This window comes from Amphiprion ocellaris, chromosome 15 (genome assembly GCF_022539595.1).
Source record: "Amphiprion ocellaris isolate individual 3 ecotype Okinawa chromosome 15, ASM2253959v1, whole genome shotgun sequence".
Taxonomy (NCBI): domain Eukaryota; kingdom Metazoa; phylum Chordata; class Actinopteri; family Pomacentridae; genus Amphiprion; species Amphiprion ocellaris.
The window spans coordinates 34755392-34779132 of NC_072780.1; the positions used below are offsets into that span (position 1 = coordinate 34755392).

The 23741-nt window shown below is 38.6% G+C and overlaps 3 protein-coding genes across 5 annotated transcripts; 2 read left to right on the forward strand and 1 right to left on the reverse strand.

The window, feature by feature from the left end:
* The first annotated feature begins 2736 nt into the window (after nt 1–2736).
* cldn35 (claudin 35) lies at nt 2737–5544 on the forward strand. The gene is made up of 2 exons (XM_023273989.3): nt 2737–5293; nt 5385–5544. The coding sequence occupies exon 1, from the start codon at nt 3819–3821 to the stop codon at nt 4506–4508; it is 690 nt and encodes a 229-aa protein (XP_023129757.1). The 5' UTR covers nt 2737–3818; the 3' UTR covers nt 4509–5293; nt 5385–5544.
* Nucleotides 5545–5559: 15 nt separating this feature from the next.
* Nucleotides 5560–11477, reverse strand: c19h1orf109 (c19h1orf109 homolog (H. sapiens)). 2 transcript variants are annotated; one of them, XM_023273988.3, is made up of 4 exons: nt 11040–11477; nt 7535–7714; nt 7343–7461; nt 5560–5944 (listed from the first exon to the last, which is right to left on the reverse strand). In XM_023273988.3, exons 1-4 carry the CDS (start codon nt 11306–11308, stop codon nt 5904–5906), a joined length of 609 nt encoding a protein of 202 aa, XP_023129756.1. In that variant the 5' UTR covers nt 11309–11477; the 3' UTR covers nt 5560–5903. The 2 variants fall into 2 exon arrangements, with proteins under 2 accessions (XP_023129756.1, XP_054874199.1); XM_055018224.1 differs by having other exon boundaries at nt 5560–5965.
* A 19-nt stretch (nt 11478–11496) lies between these two features.
* Nucleotides 11497–21210, forward strand: cdca8 (cell division cycle associated 8). 2 transcript variants are annotated; one of them, XM_023273983.3, is made up of 11 exons: nt 11497–11646; nt 12254–12350; nt 14889–15017; nt 17271–17311; nt 17387–17462; nt 17541–17605; nt 17738–17820; nt 18821–18919; nt 19381–19510; nt 20472–20558; nt 20650–21210. In XM_023273983.3, the coding sequence occupies exons 2-11, from the start codon at nt 12260–12262 to the stop codon at nt 20683–20685; spliced, it is 837 nt and encodes a 278-aa protein (XP_023129751.1). In that variant the 5' UTR covers nt 11497–11646; nt 12254–12259; the 3' UTR covers nt 20686–21210. The 2 variants fall into 2 exon arrangements, with proteins under 2 accessions (XP_023129751.1, XP_023129755.1); XM_023273987.3 differs by having other exon boundaries at nt 17390–17462.
* Nucleotides 21211–23741: the final 2531 nt, after the last annotated feature.

Here is a 23741-nt window from a genome sequence, read left to right on the forward strand (position 1 = left end):
CTGAGAACATTAATAATATAAAAATGTTTAAACCCTGAATAACTCTTTCCTCCCAGTTTAACCAGTCCAGATGTCGTCCTGCTGATCCAGTCGTTCTGGTTTAAATTTGAGGTTTTTACTAGAAAACACCAGAACTTTAGAAGTTTGTCAAAAAGCTGCAACTCTGAGCCTAAATTAAATTAAATGAAATACCAGAAAACGTGATGTAACCGCAGACCATAATACCAGCTTCAGTCTTTCATTAGCTTTGATCTTATCATTATTATTACTATATTATTAGTATTGTTATTACTTTTATTATTTATTTTTATTAATATTTTATTTGATCAAGCATTTTTTTTGAAAACAACTAATTGCTGTTTTTAAAAGTCAACGTAAATTTTTACTTTTAAGTTATCAGTAATTAAATCATTGTAATTATAATTAAATAAAATGTAAGATTGTAAAATGATTATTGTTAAATAATAATAGACCATATTTTATTCAAATAACAACAAATATCTGTACATTTTTATTTATTTATTTTTGCTAATTTAACTCTCCAGCTAGCAATTTGTAGTTGTACAAGAAAAAACAAAAAAAATATAATTTTTTTTTTAAATTTTAAAAATTAGAAATGTAAAATTAATTAATTCTAAATAACTATATGAATATTTTTAAATTAGTGAAGTCGACCAGTGTGGTGATGACGCTCAGAAAAGTTTAAAAACACATTTTTTAAAACAGAAGCACAAATGAATCTAAAATCTGGTATTTCAGTTGTGTTGTTGGTTAATTAAAGACATTAAATGTTGGTTTCTGTTTAATATTAAAATATAAGGTGGTATCAGGATATTGTAGATAGATTTATTAGTTCTGTGTTTGATTATTCTTTATTTTTTATCCTGTATGTTGTAATAAATGAGTTTATAGAATTGTGTGATGTTAGGGGCTACTTCCATTTTATTCTCTATATAAATATTCAGAGTTTTGGACTCTTGGAGCCTCCAGTTAAAAGAGGTCAAACCTTCAGCTGCAGTACAAAAACATCCCATCAGAGGCTCTGAACACTCCGATAATTAATTCTAGAATTAAATCTTTAATTAATTCTTCAGGTTTATGTTGTTAAAGATCAACGAACTACCAGCAGGTGTTGATAATTATAGAAAATATGAAATATTTCCTGTGTTTTCAGTCTTGTCTCTGTGTTTCCATCGCTGCTGTTCCTCCTTTGTTTCTCCTCTGCCGTTGCCGTGGACACCATGGACACCGTTACTGTGGCGATCAGAGGCCACAGAAGAAAGGAAACCCGAAGCAGAGACCTGGACACCTCCATATTTAATTCATCAGAGAATCTGAGAACGTTCTGCCGACAGATCAGGGTTCGATTTTACTGCTGGAGCCGAAAAATGAATCATAAATTCATAATAAATCAACTCTAATGTTCACTGAATGCTGACATGATAATAAAACATCCCATAATATTATATAAACATTAATACAGATTTATCATCCTGTAATATGTATTTATTGATCTATATTTAATAATATGCAGCAGCTGTCACTAAATAATAGCCTGGGAATAAATATTATATTTATAGATATACTCACATATTATCTATTCAGTGAGTCATTAGACTTATTTTTATTTAACCTTCACTTTACACCCTAATATTCTGTGTTGTCTTGTTTATTATTATATCTTTATTGAATATTCATGCTGCTGGAACAGCTTAATATCCCTCCAGGGATTAATATTAATATTAATAATAATAATAATAATAATAATAATAATAATAATAATAATAATAATAATAATAATAATAATAATAATAATAATAATAATAATAATAATGATAAGTATAATTCCGCTTTACAGCTTTTTAAGTGAAATTCTTCAACTATGTCACAATTAAAGCTGCAAGTACTCATCACATCATATCTGAATACGGACATTTTTTAAAAATTATTTTTTAAAAAATATTTTTAAAATTATTAAATTATATTGAAACAAAAATGTTAAACGGTATTTTAAAAAATATTTTAGTTGATGTGAAGAAAAACTGAGAAACTATACTATTTATAAAAGTCAACATGTAAATATTTTGTTTTCTGGGATTTTATTTATTATCTGAACTTTAACAAACTGGAAAATGTCAAAGAACTGTGAAAAATGAATTATCTTTATTTTTAAAATTCAATCATTAAGACAATATTTCTTTCAAATAACAGCAAATATCTGTAAAATTATTTTATTCTTTTGCTTATTTAAATACAGTAAAAATGGTGTAATTTTACAGTCAAATGTTTAAAACTACATTTACAGTGATTTGTTTTTTTTAGGAAATATTTTTATTAATGAATTTAAATGAGCGAAAAATCTAAATATTTTACAGACATTTATTTTAAGTTTTTTTTCCTACTAATTAAAGTATTTTTTTGTACCTGACAGTGCAGTTTTCCAAAACATAGAAATATATATATATATATATATATATATATATATATATATATATATATATATATATATATATATATATATATATATATATATATATATATATATATATATATATATATATATATTTGTGTACCTCAAAAATCTGTATTTTTACAGACTAATTTATTATTTTTAAAATTTATATTAAGATATAGAGATATTTTGCAGACGTTTGCTGTTTTTTTTTTTTATTGTTTTTACATTTTATAACAGCATTTTTTACATTTATTTTTTGGCCGCTTTGCCATCAGATTTTATTTTTACTTACCGATTTTTTACTTTACAGTTTACCTGACACCACATGAATCATATCCGTTAAACTGTTAAAATGCGGATTTATTTAGTGTTAAAGGCGTATCTGGATGTGCTTATGGTGTTATGGTATCTTTGTTTTATTATATTTTATCTTTATTTCCTGTTTATTCCTGTTATTTTCCCTCTTCTCATGTTAGTTTAGTTTATTTTAAATTCAGTCCGGCTGTAAAACCTTTAAACCTTCTGTTCTGTTTATTCCTCTGCTGCTCTTCACCTTTAAAGCTCCGTTATGTTTGGAATAAAGGAAACTATGAGGCTCTTTGTGGCCGAAACAAAAAGGAGAGCTGCTTTCTGTCAGCAGGTGAAGCTTTTCTGTCCCGGCCTCCTGTCGTCTTTGTCCTGGTCCGTCCCTCCGTCCCTCCGTCCCTCCGTCCGTCCCTCCGTCGCCCCGCCTGCTGCTTTTATTCAGCGTTTCTCTCTGCAGGTCAGACAGCAGCTGGAGATGGACGGAGGAGAAGCAACGCTCCGTTTACCCACAAACCACCTCACCGCCCGGCCCTGAGTCCTCGTTCATCTGGAGGAGGACCAGCTGATGGTCCACAAGGACACCCTTCAGCTGCAGGATTAAAGTTCCTCTGATGAAGAGCCGACGTCTCTTTGAGGATAAAAAGACAAAAAGCTGCAGCGTTCTTCTGTTTAGCGTCAGAGTCGTGGTTCTGCTGGTGACTGGAGACGCTGGTGTCGGGTTCTACCGGATCATCCAGTAAGAAAACACCGACGGAAACCAGAGCAGCAGCAGATCCTCAGACTGGAGCACAAAGAAGCTCCAGAAAGGAACCTGGAAACCTCCCAGAGACCCTCGTCTTCCTCCTCCACCCTCGTCTGATCAGCTGATGGATGATCAGTAACGCAGTGGCTCGGGGTGAACAGTGCTGGAGCTCCTGCAGATGTTTCGGAGTAGGAGACCATGGCAGCTGATCCAGTGACAGCAGAGCAGCGACCTTAAGACTCAGACGGACTCTAGAGACTCTAAAGACCAGGACCAGGACCAGAGACCGGACCAGAGGACGGCCGAGGCGTCGCCATGGTGAACACGGGGATGCAGCTGATCAGCTTCACCTGCGCCGTCACCGGCTGGATCATGGCGATCGCGGTGACGGCGCTGCCCCAGTGGAAGGTGTCGGCGTTCATCGGCAGCAACATCCTGACGTCGGAGATCAAGTGGGAGGGCATCTGGATGAACTGCGTGTACCAGACCACGGGCCACATGCAGTGTAAGACCTACGACTCCATGCTGGCGCTGCCGCCGGACATCCAGGCGGCCCGCGCCCTCATGTGCCTGGCCATCTTCATGGGCTGGCTGTCCTGCACCGTCTCCTGCTGCGGGATGAAGTGCACCACCTGCGCCGGAGACGACCGGCGGGCCAAAGCCGGCATCGCGCTGTCGGGCGGCGTCCTCTTCATCCTGACGGGGCTCTGCGTCCTCATCCCCGTCTCCTGGACCGCCAACACCGTCGTCCAGGACTTCTACAACCCCAACGTGCCGCTGATGCACAAACGGGAGCTGGGCCAGGCCATCTACCTGGGCTGGGCCGCCGCCGTCATCCTGATGATCAGCGGCGCCGTCCTGAGCAGCACCTGTCCTCTGATGGAGCGAGGAGGACGCTACCGACGGGGCTACATCGGACGGAGCTTCGCCAACTCACCGGCCACGGCTCCGGATCCGCCCAAACCCATCATCTCCAACAACCTGCCTCTGAAGGAGTACGTCTAGACCGGGGGGTCCACAGGTCCAGGACTACATCCAGACCTCCAGACCTCCAGACCTCCAGACCTCCAGACCTCCAGACCTCCAGACCTCCAGACCTCCAGACCTCCAGACCAGACAAGAAAAACCAGAACATGACAACCTCTAAATAACCACAACTCCTGATGGGTCCTAATGTTCACATTTAAGGAATTATCTTTTTACTAAACATCATGAACAACCTGAACAAGTGACAAAAAAATGGACAAAAACGAGACACAAAATGACAAAAATTGATACAAACGACACAAAACAAAATAGACAAAAAAGTTATGTGACAAAAATGCCAGCAAAACAAAAAACCTTACAAAATGACAAAAACTTTACACAAAACAACAAATAAAGTGAAACACAAAATGACAAAAACAAGACAAAACACAAGCGAGACAAAAGGAAACACAAAACGACAAAAACATGAGACAAACGACAAAAGTGGGACGAAAAAGACAAAAAAACAAAACAAGACAAAATATTACAAAGATGAGACACAAAACAAAAGAACAATGAACAATCTAGTATTTTACTTTCTGATCCAAACAACTTGTCATGGTCTAGAAGTTATTTTAAATTTATAGTTTTACTAATTTACAATCTGCAGTTAATGTCTTCTCTGGAATTTTTACACTTTGAGGACCGGATCGGACCCTTTGGAAGATTGGACCCTCTGGAGGACCACTTTTGGTCCACAGGCCTCATGTTGGACACCCCTGGTCTAAAGACAAACTGAACGTCTCCAGATCCACCAGATCCAGGTTTAAATTTGCTGAGAATCTAGAAGTTGAATTGTATATTTGTGAATTATTGGATCTATATGTTGTATTTCTCTTTTCCTGAACTGTGGAGCCTGAAGAAAGCCTCCAGGACCAACCAGGACCAATCACTGGGCTTCAATGATGGCTCGTGTTGTGACGGTTGCTGTGGTTTCCTCCTGAAGTGTCACATGATGCTGGCTGATGACATCACAGCGGTGAAATAAAACCAGTTTGAAGTGTGATAAAAACAACATGTTGGAGGCGTGTTCTGTTTTCTGTGTTTATTCTAGGTCGATCTAACATCACAGGCTGGAAAACACATCAAAATACTGCGTTTTTACTGGAAGTTCAAGTCTGAGATGATCCTTCATGTCCTCTGTAGTCCAGTTCTACTGATGATCCAGTCCTAGAACAGATGTGAGGCGGTTCTACTGATGATCCAGTCCTAGAACAGATGTGAGGCGGTTCTACTGATGATCCAGTCCTAGAACAGATGTGAGGCGGTTCTACTGACTATCCAGTCTTGGTTCATGTCCTCTCTGATATCTGAGTGTCCCTCTGAGTCTCATCAGTTCTTGGGTTTGTTTTTAGATCCACAGATGAGTTTCCTTCACTGCGACTCCATGAAGAAAGAAACTCTGCAGAGTGTTTCTGAAAACAGAAACAATGAATCTGCAAGTTAACAAAATACAGAACAAGAAAGCAAACAGTCAGTCGTAGATTCAACTGAAACCACGTTAAACGGACTTCAGGCTGAATGATGGTAAAAGGTTTCATCAGGTTTATTTCATGTTTACTGACCTACTGGTCCAGTAAAGACGTCCAGTCATCCTATATACGTTAGTTCTGATTGGAGGTCATTAATTATTACAGAAGTCTCTGTCATGGTGCCCGTTGCTGCTAAACTCATCCAGGTCCTGAAGTCCAGCTGGTTTCTACTGAAGCTCCTACCATTAAAAGGTGATGTAGGAAGAACGTTCTCACATCAGATCTGGTTCAGAGGCTCCACCTGCTGGAACATCCAGGTACTACAGCTGATCTACATTTACTGACATCATGACCTTTCCCTTCTTTTAGCGATTTTGTGCCTCGTTTTTGTCGTTTTGTCTCATTTTTGTTATTTTATGTCTCATTTTTGTCATTTTGACTCTCGTTTTTGTCGTTTTATGTCTCATTTTTGTCGTTTTGACCCTCGTTTTTGTCGTTTTATGTCTCATTTTTGTCATTTTGACTCTCGTTTTTGTCATTTTATGTCTCATTTTTGTCATTTTATGTCTCATTTTTGTCGTTTTGACTGGTTTTTGTCGTTTTATGTCTCATTTTTGTCATTTTGACTCTCGTTTTTGTCGTTTTATGTCTCATTTTTGTCGTTTTGACTCTCGTTTTTGTCGTTTTATGTCTCATTTTTGTCATTTTTTGACTTCTTTTTGTCTTGTCTTGTGTCCTACTTGTGCTGTTTGTCTAATTTTTTGTTGCGTCGTGTCTTATTTGCGTTGTTTCATCATTTTTGTGTCTTATGTCATATTGTGTATCTTTTGTGTCATCACCAGGTACTACAGCTGATCTATATTTACGGACATACATTTATCGGTTATAATATTCTTAATCGGCTAAATTATTAACGACAACTAATCACTAACATCCCTAATTGCAGGAATAGAATTATTTCTATCGTGTTTTTATTTAGTTGAAGAAAGTTTTGTTCACATTTTATCATCCTTTCAGGACAAACACAAAGCAGCTCAATGAGACCACAATAGATCAGAGTGTCATCTGTCTCACTATGAAGAGCAACAGAATGAGGCTGAAGTGTGTGATTAATTAATGATTAGATTGAAATTATTAATGATCAGCAAAGAAAAGCATACAGGATTTAAGACAGATAGAAACACAATATGACGGATAAAAACTAACAGAAAGAGAACAAATAATAGTGGAAGAACTAAAAGATAGTTTATAGGAAATAAAAGCAGCTAAAAACAGTGAAGGCTCTCTGCTGCAGGTCTGTTCTATTATTGATACGTGACCAGAGCCGTGTGATTATCTTACCGGTGATCCGATCCTCGTTGCTCTCACACTCCACAGACTTCCACCTCTGAGGAGCAGATTCCAGCAGAGAGAAGTCGTCAACTCTCAGCGTCTGAAGCAGAGTTTTCCTCCTCAGGAATCTGGAAACACGAGTTCAGGAGAAAATAAAAGCACAAACACGACATAGACCTTCAGAGCTAAGCAGAAGGATACTGCAGCCGATAGAGTCGCTCTGCATCCTGAAGCCACTCCATCATATCACAGACGGACGGCATCGAGGCCGAGCGCTCCGTTAAATCCAGCAGATCCAGACCCTCTGAGATCTGATCAAACTGCTGCTGGATCGAAGACAGATGATTACTGACCGAGTCTCTGACTGCCTGGAGGGAAGACCTGGAGGAAAAACAGACGGAATGAAAACACAGACATGTACATTTACAATATTCACAAATAGTACTGTTAAAACAGACCTAAACACTACCGTTAAAACAGACCTAAACACTACCGTTAAAACGGACCTAAACACTACCGTTAAAACGGACCTAAACACTACCGTTAAAACGGACCTAAACACTACCGTTAAAACGGACCTAAACACTACCGTTAAAACGGACCTAAACACTACCGTTAAAACGGACCTAAACACTACCGTTAAAACGGACCTAAACACTACCGTTAAAACGGACCTAAACACTACCGTTAAAACGGACCTAAACACTACCGTTAAAACGGACCTAAACACTACCGTTAAAACGGACCTAAACACTACCGTTAAAACGGACCTAAACACAACCGTTAAAACGGACCTAAACACTACCGTTAAAACGGACCTAAACACTACCGTTAAAACGGACCTAAACACTACCGTTAAAACGGACCTAAACACTACCGTTAAAAACGGACCTAAACACTACCGTTAAAACGGACCTAAACACTACCGTTAAAACGGACCTAAACACTACCGTTAAAACGGACCTAACACACTACCGTTAAAAACGGACCTAAACACTACCGTTAAAACGGGACCTAAACACTACCGTTAAAACGGACCTAAACACTACCGTTAAAACGGACCTAAACACTACCGTTAAAACGGACCTAAACACTACCGTTAAAACGGACCTAAACACTACCGTTAAACGGACCTAAACACTACCGTTAAAACGGACCTAAACACTACCGTTAAAACGGACCTAAACACTACCGTTAAAACGGACCCTAAACACTACCGTTAAAACGGACCTAAACACTACCGTTAAAAACGGACCTAAACACTACCGTTAAAACGGACCTAAACACTACCGTTAAAACGGACCTAAACACTACCGTTAAAACGGACCTAAACACTACCGTTAAAACGGACCTAAACACTACCGTTAAAACGGACCTAAACACTACCGTTAAAACGGACCTTAACACTACCGTTAAAACGGACCTAAACACAACCGTTAAAACGGACCTAAACACTACCGTTAAAACGGACCTAAACACTACCGTTAAAACGGACCTAAACACTACCGTTAAAACGGACCTAAACACTACCGTTAAAACGGACCTAAACACTACCGTTAAAACGGACCTAAACACTACCGTTAAAACGGACCTAAACACTACCGTTAAAACGGACCTAAACACTACCGTTAAAACGGACCTAAACACTACCGTTAAAACGGACCTAAACACTACCGTTAAAACAGACCTAAACACTACCGTTAAAACAGACCTAAACACTACCATTAAAACAGACCTAAACACTACCGTTAAAATTACCATTCAACAGTCTGGAGTCACTTAGAAATGTCTCTATTGTTGAAAGAAAAGCAGTTTTTTTTTCCACATGAAATCAAAGCACATGGATAAAAGTGGGAGTTTTCATGGAAAACATGGAATTGTCTGGATGACCCCAGACTGTTGAACAGTAGTGTAGGTGTTTTTGCAACGTATTAATGAAGGATTATCTTCTCTTTCTCTGTCCTTAATCAGCAGGAATGTCTCTCAGAATCATGTCGTATCAATAAAACACCATCAGCTGCTGTTTATTATCACAAAGTGGCCAGTAGAGGCTCATATTTAATACAGCTGAGACAGAAATGATTCATTCTGAGGGTTGATTTTTATTTACAGCGTATTAACTGGTTTCTTCCAGCTGGAAATTAGATGAGATGAAATTATAGTCGCTGCACAGAGAACGAGTTCTAAAATGAAGAAATGCAGTTTAGCATCAGACCAGAAGAGCAGAAGCAGCAGAAAAGTTCATTATTTAGAGAATAAAGAGAATTAATGAATGGACAAACACACTAATCTATGAAGATGTGGATAAAATAGAGAACAGATCGTCGAAATCTGCAGGTAGAAATAACACAAACTAGTGACAGCAGACAGAAAGACATGCTGCTGAGTTGATGTTTTATTTATTTATGTCATTTTTAGCCAGAACTAATCTATCTGTGAAATAAATCTCACTATAAATCTCATTATGAGTAGTTAGAGGCTATCTGGAGGTTTCTGTTTTTTAGACTCTAATCCTTCCTTTAGTTTTATCTAAGCATCTTTCCTCTGTGGTCTTCCAGGTTTTCCTGCTGTCCTCCTGGTTTCTGTTCGTTCCTCTGGTTTCTTCTGCTGCAGCTTTTTAGTCTTCAATGGAATATTTACCAACTTTTTTTCTTTGGGATCATTTTGCATCTTCGCATCGCTGGGAAACTTCAAAATATTTTTAAAAAATTATCCAATTAAACTTATAACCAGCTGTGAGTATCAGTATTATGGGATGTACCACAGTGTTAAAAGGTAGAACTCTGATCATTGATAAAGTTACTGCAGATGAAGAACCAGATGTTCTGAGGAGGTCAGGAAGGAACTTTAGTCTGATTTGGTTGATTTTTTTTTTGTGCTGAATTTGAGTTTTTGTCACAATTTCACCCATTTTGTGGTGATTTGGGGTGTTTTTGCTGACATATTTGAACATTTCAGGGTAATTTTGACTCATTGTGGGGTTATTTTGCAAGTTTTTTGTCTGAATTTGAGTTTTTGTCGCAATTTCAGCTGTTTTGTGGTAGTTCTGGTCCTTTTTTGGAGATTTTGTGTTTTTCCTGGCATATTTGAACCTTTGAAGGTAGTTTTGGCTCTTTTTGTGGTTATTTTGCATGTTTTTTTTGTGCCAAATTTGAGTTTTCGTCCCAATTTCACCTGTTTTATGATAGTTTTGGTCCTTTTTGTGGTAAATTTGGCTGTTTTTGTGCTGATTTTCCATGTTTTTGCTGACATATTTGAAAGTTTCAGGGTAATTTTAGACTCTTTTAAGGGTGATATACACCACTGCCTCATTCACCCTGCTATTTATATTCACCCTGTTATTTATACTGTATATTTGTAAATAGACTGTTTGCACTATCTTTAAGATTTCCTTGCACTGAAAAGGAGAAGCTCTCCAATCTCATTATACACTGTATAATGACAATAAAGCATATTCTATTCTATTCTGATTTTGCATGCCTTTTGTCCAAATTTGAGTTTGTGTCGCAATTTCACCTGTTTTGTGGTAGTTTTGGTCCTTTTTGTAGTAATTTTGGTCCTTTTTGGGGTGATTTTGGGTGTTTTTGCTGGCATATTTGAACCTTTGAAGGTAGCTGTTATGAGTAATTTGAGGCTATCTGGCAGGTTGGGGTGAGTTTTTACAGCATCCCTGCAGTCTTACAGAGTTAACTGAACAGTTCCTTACATGTTGTCGTGGAGTTTCCTCAGGACTGAATCCGTTTCCAGACACAGTTTGAACCTCAGTCTCTCCTCCAGGTCTGGAAAGTCTCTGAGCGGCGTGTTGGAGATCTGGAGGCCGGACAGAGCTGCTGACTGCTCGGCCAGGTTCCCCAGAGACTCCATGAGGGGGTTACAGTCCTCCAGCACCCTGATCCAGACCTTCTGACTGTTCTCTAGGTTCACGAAGCTTCTCCTCAACACCTGATGGAGGGAAAACACCGCAGCTTTGGACATTTCAGGAGCCGATGAGACGTAAAATAATACGCCAACACACGGTTCTGGTTTGCTTTATTTAAATCTTGACGTTAAATGCAGCATTCTGGTGATTTCTGCTGATATTTTCTTCTCTGCTTTAAAAATCACATTTCTGCCATGTTGCCTCAACGCATTTCCGCCCTCCTGATGTAAACACTGACGTTCAGGGCTGTGATTGGCTGCCAGGCAGTTTGCTGTGACCCCAGGAAAACGTGCGTTCTCATTGGCTGGTTTGGAGTGTTGGCTCCGCCCCGCGGGAAGATTTGAAAACGGCTTTGTAGAGGAAGCGAAGAGACGAGAGTGAAAAGTACAATTAGGTAAAGAATCCTCTGTAAAAGGCGTATTACAGCAGTTAATCTGATTATTTACAGTGGGTTGGTTAATGCTGATGTGTGTGAATGGAGCTGTTGAAGTAGAAAGTCAGCTAATTGGCGTAGCTAACTAACAAACCCCGACGTTAGTTTTAGCTGTTAGCGTGCTAACGTTAGCCGCATGTCGGAGGCTTATTTTAAACAAACGTGAGATAATTATATCTGAACCCTACATAAACTAACGGAATTATCTTCATGTTTCACCTTTTTATTGTGTGTAAATGGATTTTTTTTGCAGCAGAAAGTCAGCTAACTCGCGTTGCTAACGAACAACGTTAGTTTTAGCTTTTAGCATGCTAACGTTGGCCGCATGTCGGGAGCTTATTTTATACAAACATCCCAAAATTATAACGGAACCCTACATAAACTAACGTAATTATGTTCATATTTATATTGTGTGTAAATGGATTTGTTGAAGCAGGAACCTGCTAACTAAGTAACTAACTAGCACACTGCCGTTAGTTTTAACTGATGTTTTTTTTTAATTGCTTGTTTTTAGCTATTTTCCGCTCATATTGTGTTTAAATGGATTCATTTGTCCCTCACTGTTCAGGCAGACATGGCTCCCAGGAAAAGAACCACCAAACAGAGGAAGAACAACCCAAAGTCCGCTAAACTGGAAGCTTTTCTGGAGGATTTCGACCTCGAAGGTGAATATTCTTCATTTCTAGTAGAAATACTGCAGTAAAACCTGGTACCTGTGAAGTGTTTTATAATAAATAACCAGTTTTTGTTTGACCTCATTATAAACTTACATTTCCACTGACCACAGACTCAGGCAGCAGTTTGTTAAAGTTGTAAAGGACACTAAAATGATCCTAAAATGAAGATAATACACAAATATTTTGAAAATATTCCTCAAAATAGACATTTTAGGAGTATAAATTAATTTGAGTTCCTATACATGATTGTAAAATGAGGAAAATACACACTTATATTGAAAATAATCCTCAAAATTTATATTTTAAGAGCATAAAATAAATTAAATCCCTATAAATTTTACTAATATGAAGAAAATACAGATATATTTTGAAAATATTCCTCAAAATTGACTTTTTAAGAGTATATATTTAATTTAGCCCATATAAATGCAATAAAATGTGGAAAATTCATATATATATATATATATATATATATATATATACACATATATATGTGTGTGTGTGTGTGTATATATATATATATCAAAATATTTTTTTCAGAATTTTAAGGATTTTTTAATTTGAATTTATTATTACTAATAAAAAAATCTTTAAAACTATGATTTAAAAAAAATATTGTCAAACATTCTAATATTCTTTATACATTCACACATACATACAAATATACATTTATTTAAGCCTGGGCTATAAAATAATAGCCTGTTATCTGTCAGCATCAGCGCAGTAAGAATAATTTCCAATAGTTTGTCTTAACAATGTTTTACTGTCTTTATTTTATGTCAATAAGGAGGGTGAGATTATTCCTGCATCCTTATTTGTATGTCCTTTCTGTAGATGTGTTTTCCTTAGGGTTATTTATGATGTATAATCCTGAATAAACTAGACCGATAAGACAAACATCCTGAAGGAAACTCTTTAGTTGTTTGAACAGTTTAGATTTAGTCTCTTATCAGAATTATTCTGAAATATAAATAGTTGTCTCATCTAATCTTGAATGAGCAGACTAATATCTGTAAATGTGTCTGAAAGAAGCCGTGAAGAACATGAACAGGAAGGTGACTGACTCAAAATATGTCCAAAATTACTTTAAACTTTTACAAAACTCACTAAAAGTTGTCAAAAATGTCAATATTGAATACTTATTGCTCCTTAAAATGGAAAAAACCTCCACCATTTTCAAATGATGGTGTTACTGTCACCCCTGAATTTTACAAGTTTAACCCAAGCCCTGCAGCTTTTTGCTATTTAAACTTGAAATCTGTCCACAATTACCTGAAAAATTACTCAAAATGGTCCAAAATGACAAAAATAATATGTACTCTGTCCCCTTAAAATGAAAATAAGGGCAAAGTTTCCAATCCAGGCTGGTCTAGTGTCCTCATAAAGTTCCTGTCAGTCTATATCTATGGATGGATCCATATTTCTGCTAAAATCCAGGCTTTGGTCCACATTTCTCCAACTGTTGAGGCTCTAACATCAGTAGAAACTGATGTGGGGGTTCCAGTTTCTTATTATTTGGATTTGAAACTTAAAATTAGTCAGGATTGTCCAAAACCAACTAGAGACCTGTCCAAAATGGGTAAAATCTATCTGTAATTTGGCAAAATTTCCCCAAAATGACTTGAAACTTCCGAAATTACTCAGAAATATCCAAAATTAGTTAAAACTAAAACTCTGTTTCAGAATGACTCAAAATTTACCTGAAACCTGACCAACATCATTTTCATCATTTGAAATGACATTATTGAATAATTATTGGATGTTAAAAAGATGTTTTTCATTATTGAATTTACATTAAAATGATTCCCTGTGAACTTTGAGAAACAGGCTAAAGTGGTTAAATCCAAACTAATGCGGTTATTTAAATTAGCAGTGATGTCGACTGAAACTGAACATTTTATCCTGATAGAACTTTCAGCTGTAAAAATAAAAATAGACTTCACTGATGAATAAAGTCTCCGCGGGGAAATTTAGATGATCCAGCAGCTGGAATCAGATTAATAGAAGAAGCAGGACAGGAATTAGTAAAGAATAAAGACAAGACAGGATGGATTTACATGTGAAAATGAACAGATATTATATGAATAAACTGCTCAGCCTAAACATGAAGTTTATTAGAGTTCTACTGAGAAGAGAACATGAACATGAAGAGGCAGCATCATCACACAAAACACGTTTCCACAACTGTTTTTCCTGCTGCTATGAGGCTGACGGCAAAAACGAGAATGGAAACAATATTTTCTGTGCAATAATTCATCACTACATCTATATATTTATGGACAACTGAAGCATTTTTGTACCTTGTAGAGAGTCTGTTTTTATTCTATTTTTGATAGTTGTGTTGTTTGATCTTTAACTCGACTTCCAAGAAGAATTCCTGTTTCTCAACTGTCTGTTCATGAGTACAAATGTCAAATAAAAACCTGGAATCTTGATGAGTCTGTATTAGCAGCATTATAAAGTTGTAGTTTGTCGTGGAGTCAGTTTCTTCTGCTTTCTAACCTCCATAACGCTGATGTTCTCCAGTAAAAACCAGAGTGGGCCAGATGAAGGAGAAGATCAACCAACTGCTGAAGGATGTGGACAACAGCTACAACATGGCTCTGATCAAACTCCCCAAAGCTGTCCGGCAGACGTCCTGGATGGAGCACTGCAGTGAGTTTAATCACAAAGTAGGACGAGCTGCAGACGCTGCTTCACTGTTCTGTTCTGCTCACATAGAAGCACAGCAGCACATCTAATGTGTGTTTTTAATGAGCAGATAGTTGTCTTCCTCCTCCTCCCATAAATTAATAATAACTTTATTTATTTCTAAAGCAGCCTTAAAAACAACGTTCACAATAAGGTGCTTTGACAGTTAAAACGCAGGCGATCAAACAAAATATAGGAGACGAGTCAGAGCAGCCAATTAAAATAAACATGCTCATAATTAAATTAATAATTAGATAGATTCATATCAAACAAGGGAACTAGGCAGTTTAAAAATTAAGAATCAGACTGAGGGTTAAAAGGTAGAAATCAAACAAAATATGTAGAATTAGAGACGACATCATGTCCTTGTGTTCTGATCTGCTTCTACCTGCACACATCACTGCAAAAACACATAACTAGACTCTAAACGTGTCCACAATGACATGAATCTGGTCAACAATTACCCAAAAATAGTCCAAAATGACCAGAACTTTTCTAAAATTCCTAATATTAGTCTAAACTGTGTCTGAAATGAGGTGAAATCTGTCCAAAATGACTCAAGTTTATCCAAAATTAATCCAAAATGACAGAAAAAAAGGCTAAAATGACTCAAATGTGTCCAAAATAAAGTCAAATTGTGTCCTTAATGACTACAGCGTACTCAAAATTAATCTAAAATGACTTAATCTGGTAAAAAAAAAATTTTCCTAAATGTCTCAAATGACTAAAACTGATCCAAAATCTCTATAATGTGTCAAAAAATGAGGTGAAATCCATCCAAAATGACCAAAGTTTATCCAAAATTGATCTAAAATGACATCAAAACCTGCAACACAGACAATAAAGAGATATGGGAGACGAGTCAGAGCAGCCAATTCAAATAAAAAGTAAAAATGATAATAATTAAATGAATAGATTCATATCAAACAAAGGAAGCAGGCAGTTTAAAAATTAAAGAAGATTGAGGGTTAAAGTTAGAAACTAATGTTACAACTCAGCTCTGAAGCTGCAACAAAACAGGGAGCCAACAACAGGGTGGTGACTAAAAAAAAGGTTTTATTGCAATGCAAAACCAAGCCAACAAGGTGCACTAAAGGCTATAAACCAAACCAAACCAAACCAAACCAGGCTGCTGGAGCTCCAGAAGGAAGCAGAACCTGTCAGAGAGACAGACAGACGCTGGAAGTGACGGAGGTTCTATGCAGTTTGAGCCACTTGATCCCCTCAGCTTCTGAACAGACACACCTGGTGTCCACATTAAACATAAAAACAACTAGAGAATTAAATGATGGCAGACTTCATGTTTCCTCTGCTGCTCTTCGTCTCCTTCTCCTGGCTGCTGATGCATCTTCACGACATTATTTCTGCTGCAACTTTTTTAGTCTTTTTCTTTGTGGTCATTTTGTATCCCTCGGAAATTGTTAAAAACTATTTTGGAAAAAATTATCCAATTAAATTTATAACCAGCTGTGAGCGTCAGTACAGTATTATGGGATGTATCACTGTGTGAACAGACTGTTCACACAGTGATACATCAACACTGTCCAAAGGTAGAACTCTGATCTTTGATAAAGTTACTGGAGATGAGGAACCAGATGTTCTGAGGAGGTCAGGAAGGAACTTTAGTCCTATTTGGTTGATTTTTTTTGTGCTGAATTTGAGTTTTTGTCGCAATTTCACCTTTTTGTGATGATTTTGGGTGTTTTTCCTTACATATTTGAACATTTCAAGGTAGTTTGGGCTGTTTTTGGGGTGATTTTGTGTCTTTTTGTAGTAATTTTGTGTCTTTTTGTGTTAATTTTGGTACTTTTTGTAGTAATTTTGGTCTTTTTTGTGGTGATTTTGTGTGTTTTTCCTTAGATATTTGAACCTTTCAAGGTGGTTTCGGCTGTTTTTGGAGTGTTTTGTGTCTTTTTGTGATAATGTCGATACTTTTTGTAGTAATTTTGGTCCTTTTTCTGGTGATTTTGTGGGTTTTTTTGCTGATTTTGATCCTTTTTGTGGTAATTTTTGTACTTTTTGCAGTACTTTTGATACTTACTTTGATACTGATTTCCTGGTTGAAAAAATATAATAAAATCCATGATATTAGATGAATCTAAAACTCTGCTGTACTGTACTACCTGCTGTGCTTCATGTGACTTGAATGTAACAGAAGTTTATTTATGTAAAACCTGCTCTCCAGATTCTAATAAAAACTTTTGTCTCTCTTTACAGAGTGTGACAAACCAAAGGCTCCAGAGGTGGATGATGTGAAGGTGATGATCTGTTCTTCTCTCATCATATTTCATGACTCAGTTCCAGATTAACTCCCTGATTAATCCGTCTGTTAGCAGAGAGAAGAAGAAGCTGCTATGGTTGAAAGCGTCGTGGCTGAAGATCACGCAGTACTGCTGAAAACTGTTAAAAGTACGTTTAGACCTCCTCCTTAAATCAAACCAGGCTGAAAACCAAACAGCTGACTGTAGTTGTTCTGTCCACACACAGCGTCCAAGAAAGGCAGAACCAAGTCCAGCTCTGAGGATGAAAACACTCCCAGTACGACCAGGAAGGTAGAGCACATTTCACGTGATCCCATGAAGAAACAGACACAGCTCAGAGTTTAGGAGCTTCGTTCTTCATGAGTGTTGGTTTGTTTGTGATGTTTTCTGTGGATTTTGGCTTTAATCTTGTTTCTAATGAAGGGTAAAGCCACCAGAAAGCCTCCAACCACATCAAAACGAGCCAAAGCACTGACGGTCAGCAAGCAGAGCACCTCCATCAGACGGTAAAACTCAGCTACTGGTTTTATTTAAACATCCCATAAAGCAGAGCGCCTCCATCAGACGGTAAAACTCAGCTCCTTATGGGTTTTTATTTAAACGTGTTATAAAACTATCCAAAATAAACTAGAACGTTAAGATAAAACATTATTAATCTTGAAGGAAACTCTTGGTTATTTGGACTGTTAGTTTAGACTTAGTCTCTTATTGGAATTAGTATGAAATATACATCATAGTTCAACAGTTTGGGTTCATCCAGATAATTCCATGTTCTCCATGAAAACTCCCACTTTTATCCATGTGCTAACAGAACTGCACAAGGGTTTTCTAACCATCAATTAGGAGATGACTTAGTAAAGAGTAAGAATTGCACATTAACTGCAGATTTTAAATTACAGAAACTTTAAATTTCAATTTAATCATTTCATCACCATGAAAAGTTGTTCTGATCAGAAAGTAAAATACTAGATTGTTCTTTGTTCTTTTGTTGTTTTGTGTCTCATTTTTGTAATATTTTGTCTTGTTTTTTCGTCACTTTTGTCTTCTATCCTCCAGTAAATCCTGTATGGTTCAGTTCCAGGTGACTAAATGTTGTGTTCCTTTGTGTCGACACTCTGTGATCTGGAAGTTGTAATGTGGAAATGATAAACTGAGGCTGAATGTTGATGAAACTGAATTTATTTTTCTTCATAAATTTCAGGTTGTTCATGATGTTTAGTAAAAAGATAATTCCTGAAACGTGAACATTTCTGCACTGAAATAAAGGAAACATTAGGAGTTGTGGTTAGTTCTAGGTTATTCTGCTGTGGTTTTACTGGTTCTACTGGTCCTGGATGTGGAACCTGGACTAGGATCAGTCTGAGTCACTGCACTAGATTATTCGCACAGGAGAATGTTGTTAACAGGTTGAAGAAGCCGCCAGAATGATGACCCTGTGTCTGAACAGGGTTTTATTTCAGTAATCCATCAGTAAAGTGATGCTAACTCATCTCTGTCTGTGTTCAGGTCTAACAGGAAGCCTCTGGTGACTCCTGCCAGAAGTATTCTGGATTCTTCTCTGATGATGGGAACGACTCCTCTGATCACCCCTCGCTTCGACCCAAGGTGAGGATTTATAGCCTAGTGCCACTTAAATAAAAACAGCTTCTACTTCTACAGAGTCTCACTTCCTGTATGTCAGAGCTGACCTGATCTAGAAGACTGGAACTGGGGCCAATCAAGGTGTTTTATAACTGATTGGTATCGACAGGAATGGAAAAACTCACCCTAGTTGTAGTAACTTTAAGGTTCTGAATCTGTGTTTTGTCTTTATATTCTATTTAATATTTAACTCTGAGGTCAGTTTAACCAACACACTTTCCTTTACTGACTGATTCTGTAAAACGTCAGACCCATTAATGCTCCAACTCTTCCTTCAAACCTCATCTTAAAGCTCCTTTTCTTTCATGGATCTGCTTTGACTGCTTTATCTGAGTGTTCTTCTCTGTACCGGTTGTGTTTACTCCTGGATGTTTTTCTAAATTTCCCTCCGTTGCTGCTTCTTATCATCCTTCATTTGTCCTCAGGCTTCCTAAAACTCCTGCAGTGAGAGTTCCCCGTCACAAAGAGAGAGTGTACAGCATCTCAGTGAACGGTTCTCCCATCGCAGCCGGAGACGACGACATCGTCATCAACGTTCCCGTCGGCAACGGAGAGGTGAGCTACAGTTGGACGTTTAAAGATGAAGATGAATAGTTCAGTGTCAGCCCGAGAGCACCGTTTGTCATGATTAAAGTTCAGTTTTAATCATTCTTACTGAACTATTTTAGATAAAGACGAGTGCAGAAAAGCTTTCATTCACTTCAGAATGTTTTTAAGGTTCACAGGAAACAGTTTTAACTTTAAACAGGATATTTAGTTTATTTAAACTCCTCCATCCAGAGCAAATCCAGATGAGACTGGCTGTAGAATGATCAGCTACACCTCATCATTATTATTCCTGCCAGCTTGTTTATGTTTGTTTAAACCAATCAGAGTCATTCTGGGCAGAGCTAAGCCCAGGATACAGTGATGTGTTCCCTCAGTGGAGTTTTAGTGGAAGATTTGCACACAAAGTTGTTTTTTCTCCTCGTAAAGTGGATTTAACAGTAAAATGCAGATTGCAAATGGCTTAATAATAATTACAATTAATAACGTTCCAAAGAACTTTCAAACTATGTCAACCCAGGCTGGTCTAGTGTCTCTATAAAGTTCCTGTCAATGTTTATCTATGGATGGATCCATATTTCTACTAAAATCCAGTCTTTGGTCTGCATTTCTCCAACTGTTGAGGCTCTAACATCAGTAGAATCTGATGGTTGAAAGACATTGTTCTAGTTTTTAGTTTGACTTGAAACCAGCACAAAATGCCCAAATTTTGTCCAAAGTGATTCAAAATCAGCCCAGAATGACCTGAAACTTTCCAGAATGACCACAATAAATCCTTTCTGGACCTTTAAAATCTTCCATCCAGGCTGTTGTCGTGTCTCCATATGATGTTCCAGTTTAACCCAGACTGTGTGTTTTCATGTATTTCTGCTGAGATGTGACTTCAGTCTTTAACTTATGAACTGGAGAGTCTTTATAGTCTGACAGAGCAGCTAATTAACCAACCAGCCGTCCTGTACCTCCTGATCAGAGCATCCAGCTGCTGGCCAGTCAGATGGACTCGGTCGACTTGTCTCTTCTGGATGAAACGGCTCTGAAGAGCATCCGGCTGCTGCAGGTGATTTGTCCTTCGGCTCTGCTGCAGGTTGAATCCTTCAGTGTGAAACGTTTGCTGTGTTCCTCATCATGTTTTATTTTCCTCCTGACAGAATCGCCTCACCTCCCTGTGTGGGACGTCAGACTGACCGACCGACTCGTCTTTATTTACAGGCTCTGTTCTGGTGGGGTGTTTTTTTTTTAATAGAAAAAAGCAGATTTAAAATCTCTAAACATGATCCAGGACTTTCCCTTTCAGCTCAGTCAGCAGCTGCCGGATGTTTAAATGTTGCTCAGAGTGAATTATTCTTTTCACTTATTTACCTTTTTATCCATTCCTTTTACTTTTATGGGTATTTTCTGCTGCTTTAGTGGCTTTAGGTTGAATCCTTGGAGGAATTCTGTCTCGTTCTATTTCTGGCCAGTCTGACTTCTAAAGTCTGGATTTTAAGCTTCATGATTGTTTAGATAATCTCAAACTGAAATGTGTGTAAAGTTTTATCTTCTTTGTTTTTAAGTTATCCTTCAATCTGATTTAGTTTTTTTCTATATGATGTTGTCCTGCATGTTTCTATAAACCAGCTTGTAGTTATTGTTACTGGTGAAAATACAGACTGCATGTACGTATTCTCCTCTTTATATCTATAAAACTGATAAAACATTTGGAAACATGAGCTATTCTGTCTTATTTCAGATCTTTAATCTTATTCATAATTTACTTATTTGTTATTTGTGACCCAAAACCAAGTTCTATAAAATATTTTTGACAGAATTTTGAGGATTTCATGTTTTCAGACCTGGATTTTTTGAGACCCTCAAAAACTGTTGAACCCAAACATTCATTTTAAAGGTTCAGTATCTCCAGAAATAAAACTCCAGCAGCCATGAAATGTGTTGAGGACTCAGATCAGTATGATTGAATGGATCCAACAGAGGACACATTTTTAATTATTGGACCTGGAAAATGGGGGGGAAAAAAGTGCAAAACTTTCAAATGAACGTGGTCTAGTGTCTCCATAAAGTCCCTGTAAGTGTATATCTATGGATGGATCCATATTTCTACTAAAAACAGTCTTTGGTCCACATTTCTCCAACTGTTGAGGCTCTAACATCAGTAGAACCTGATGTGGTGGTTTCAGTTTTGTACTATTTGGATTTGAAAGTTTATCCAAAAATAAACCGAAAGACCTGTCCAAAATGTGTAAAAACTGTCTGTAATCTGGTAATCAAATTGACTTGAAACATCAGTAGAAACAGATATGTTAAAGTTTTACCAGACAAGGTTCAAATTTTTAGATGTTTAGACTAAATGTTGATGTGGACTCATTGGTAGGAACCAGAACCTGGTGTTCCTAGAGGTCTAGGTGTTCATAGAGGTCTAGGTGTTCATAGAGGTCTAGGTGTTCACAGAGGTCTAGGTGTTCACAGAGGTCTAGGTGTAATAAAATAAAAATTCTATGAAAATTAACCAGTGAAAATCAGACATTGCTTTTGAACCATGGTTCAACAGAATCATTTTAAAAAATAAACTTCATTAAATTTTGTCCATGTGTGTATGAAGCAGATTTTACCTTTAGAAATGTTCTCGTCCAGATACTGGAGATATTTATGGAGACACATCATTCCAGGTGTGATAACAGCAAGACCAGTGAAGTGATGTCATACTAAGAGGAGCAAAGGAGTCGTTCTGATTCACGTTTCATTTATTTTCAGAAAGTAAATTCTCTAAAGTACTTTCAGTGTCTCTGTTGGTCTTCATGTCCAGTTTGTTGTGTCTCCTCTTCATATCTGGAGCTGGATGGAGACATCAGATGTAAATCAGTGTTGAATCCATCCACCTGCTGTCAGTCACAGAGGTTCAAATACATGTTATGATCATGTTGTAGTAAAACTTTCTGCATTTACTGGAATATTGTTCTGGACAAGTTGTATCTTTGCATAGTGACCAGCAGGTGGCAGCATTCCACTGCAGATATTTTGGCCAATCAGGAGTCAGAGCATCTTGTTTCCTCCACTGTACATGAAGAAAAATACGACTTTTACGCTTGATTGAACCTTTAATTCAGTTTTTAATGTATGTTGAGCTACATTCACTAATAGAGGAGAGAAGTTTCATTTATGTTGAGATACATCACACTGATGTTATTTCTAATCTTCATGACAGGTTACCACTGTTATTAGTTTTGTCATGGTACAGGTTTACTAACAAAGCTATAGTTTTCTCAGCTGTTGTTTTCTTCAGAACTTCCTGTTGACCTTCCCTGACTTTCCCGCTCAGAGGGATGTCGGCAGGTCACATGACGTTCTGTTGGCGGGAACTTCTGCTGCTGGCACCAGAACCTGCCCCCCGACCTTCTGGGACGTCACAATGCTGCCAATTAGCAGCTCGTTAGGCTTCGTTAGTCCTGATGAGCTTGTTAGGGTTCCACCTGGGACGGTGAGTGGGTCGGGCCGGGCTTCACCTTGAGCCCCGGCAGACGAGCCAGTCGTTGCTTTTCCCACCGGATTCTCACGCATCATATGCTTCGGAGCCCCAGTGTCGGACCCGGAGCCCCGGTGCTGGACCCCGGCTGGACCCTGATGCCCCCGGCTGGACCCCGATGCCCCTGGTTGGACCCCCGGTTGGACCCTGGCCGGACCCCGATGCCCCTGGCTGGACCCCGATGCCCCTGGCTGGACCCCGATGCCCCTGGCTGGACCCTGGCTGGACCCCGATGCCCCTGGCTGGACCCCGATGCCCCTGGCTGGACCCTGGCTGGACCCCGATGCCCCTGGCTGGACCCCGATGCCTCTGGTTGGACCCCGATTCCCCTGGCTGGACCCCGATGCCTCTGGCTGGACCCTGGCTGGACCCCGATGCCCCTGGCTGGACCCTGGCTGGACCCCGATGCCCCTGGCTGGACCCCGATGCCTCTGGCTGGACCCTGGCTGGACCCTGGCTGGACCCCGATGCCCCTGGCTGGACCCCGATGCCTCTGGCTGGACCCTGGCTGGACCCCGATGCCCCTGGCTGGACCCTGGCTGGACCCCGATGCCCCTGGCTGGACCCTGGCTGGACCCTGGCTGGACCCTGGCTGGACCCTGGCTGGACCCCGATGCCTCTGGCTGGACCCCGATGCCTCTGGCTGGACCCCGGCTGGACCCTGGCTGGACCCCGGCTGGACCCCGGCTGGACCCCGGCTGGACCCCGGCTGGACCCTGGCTG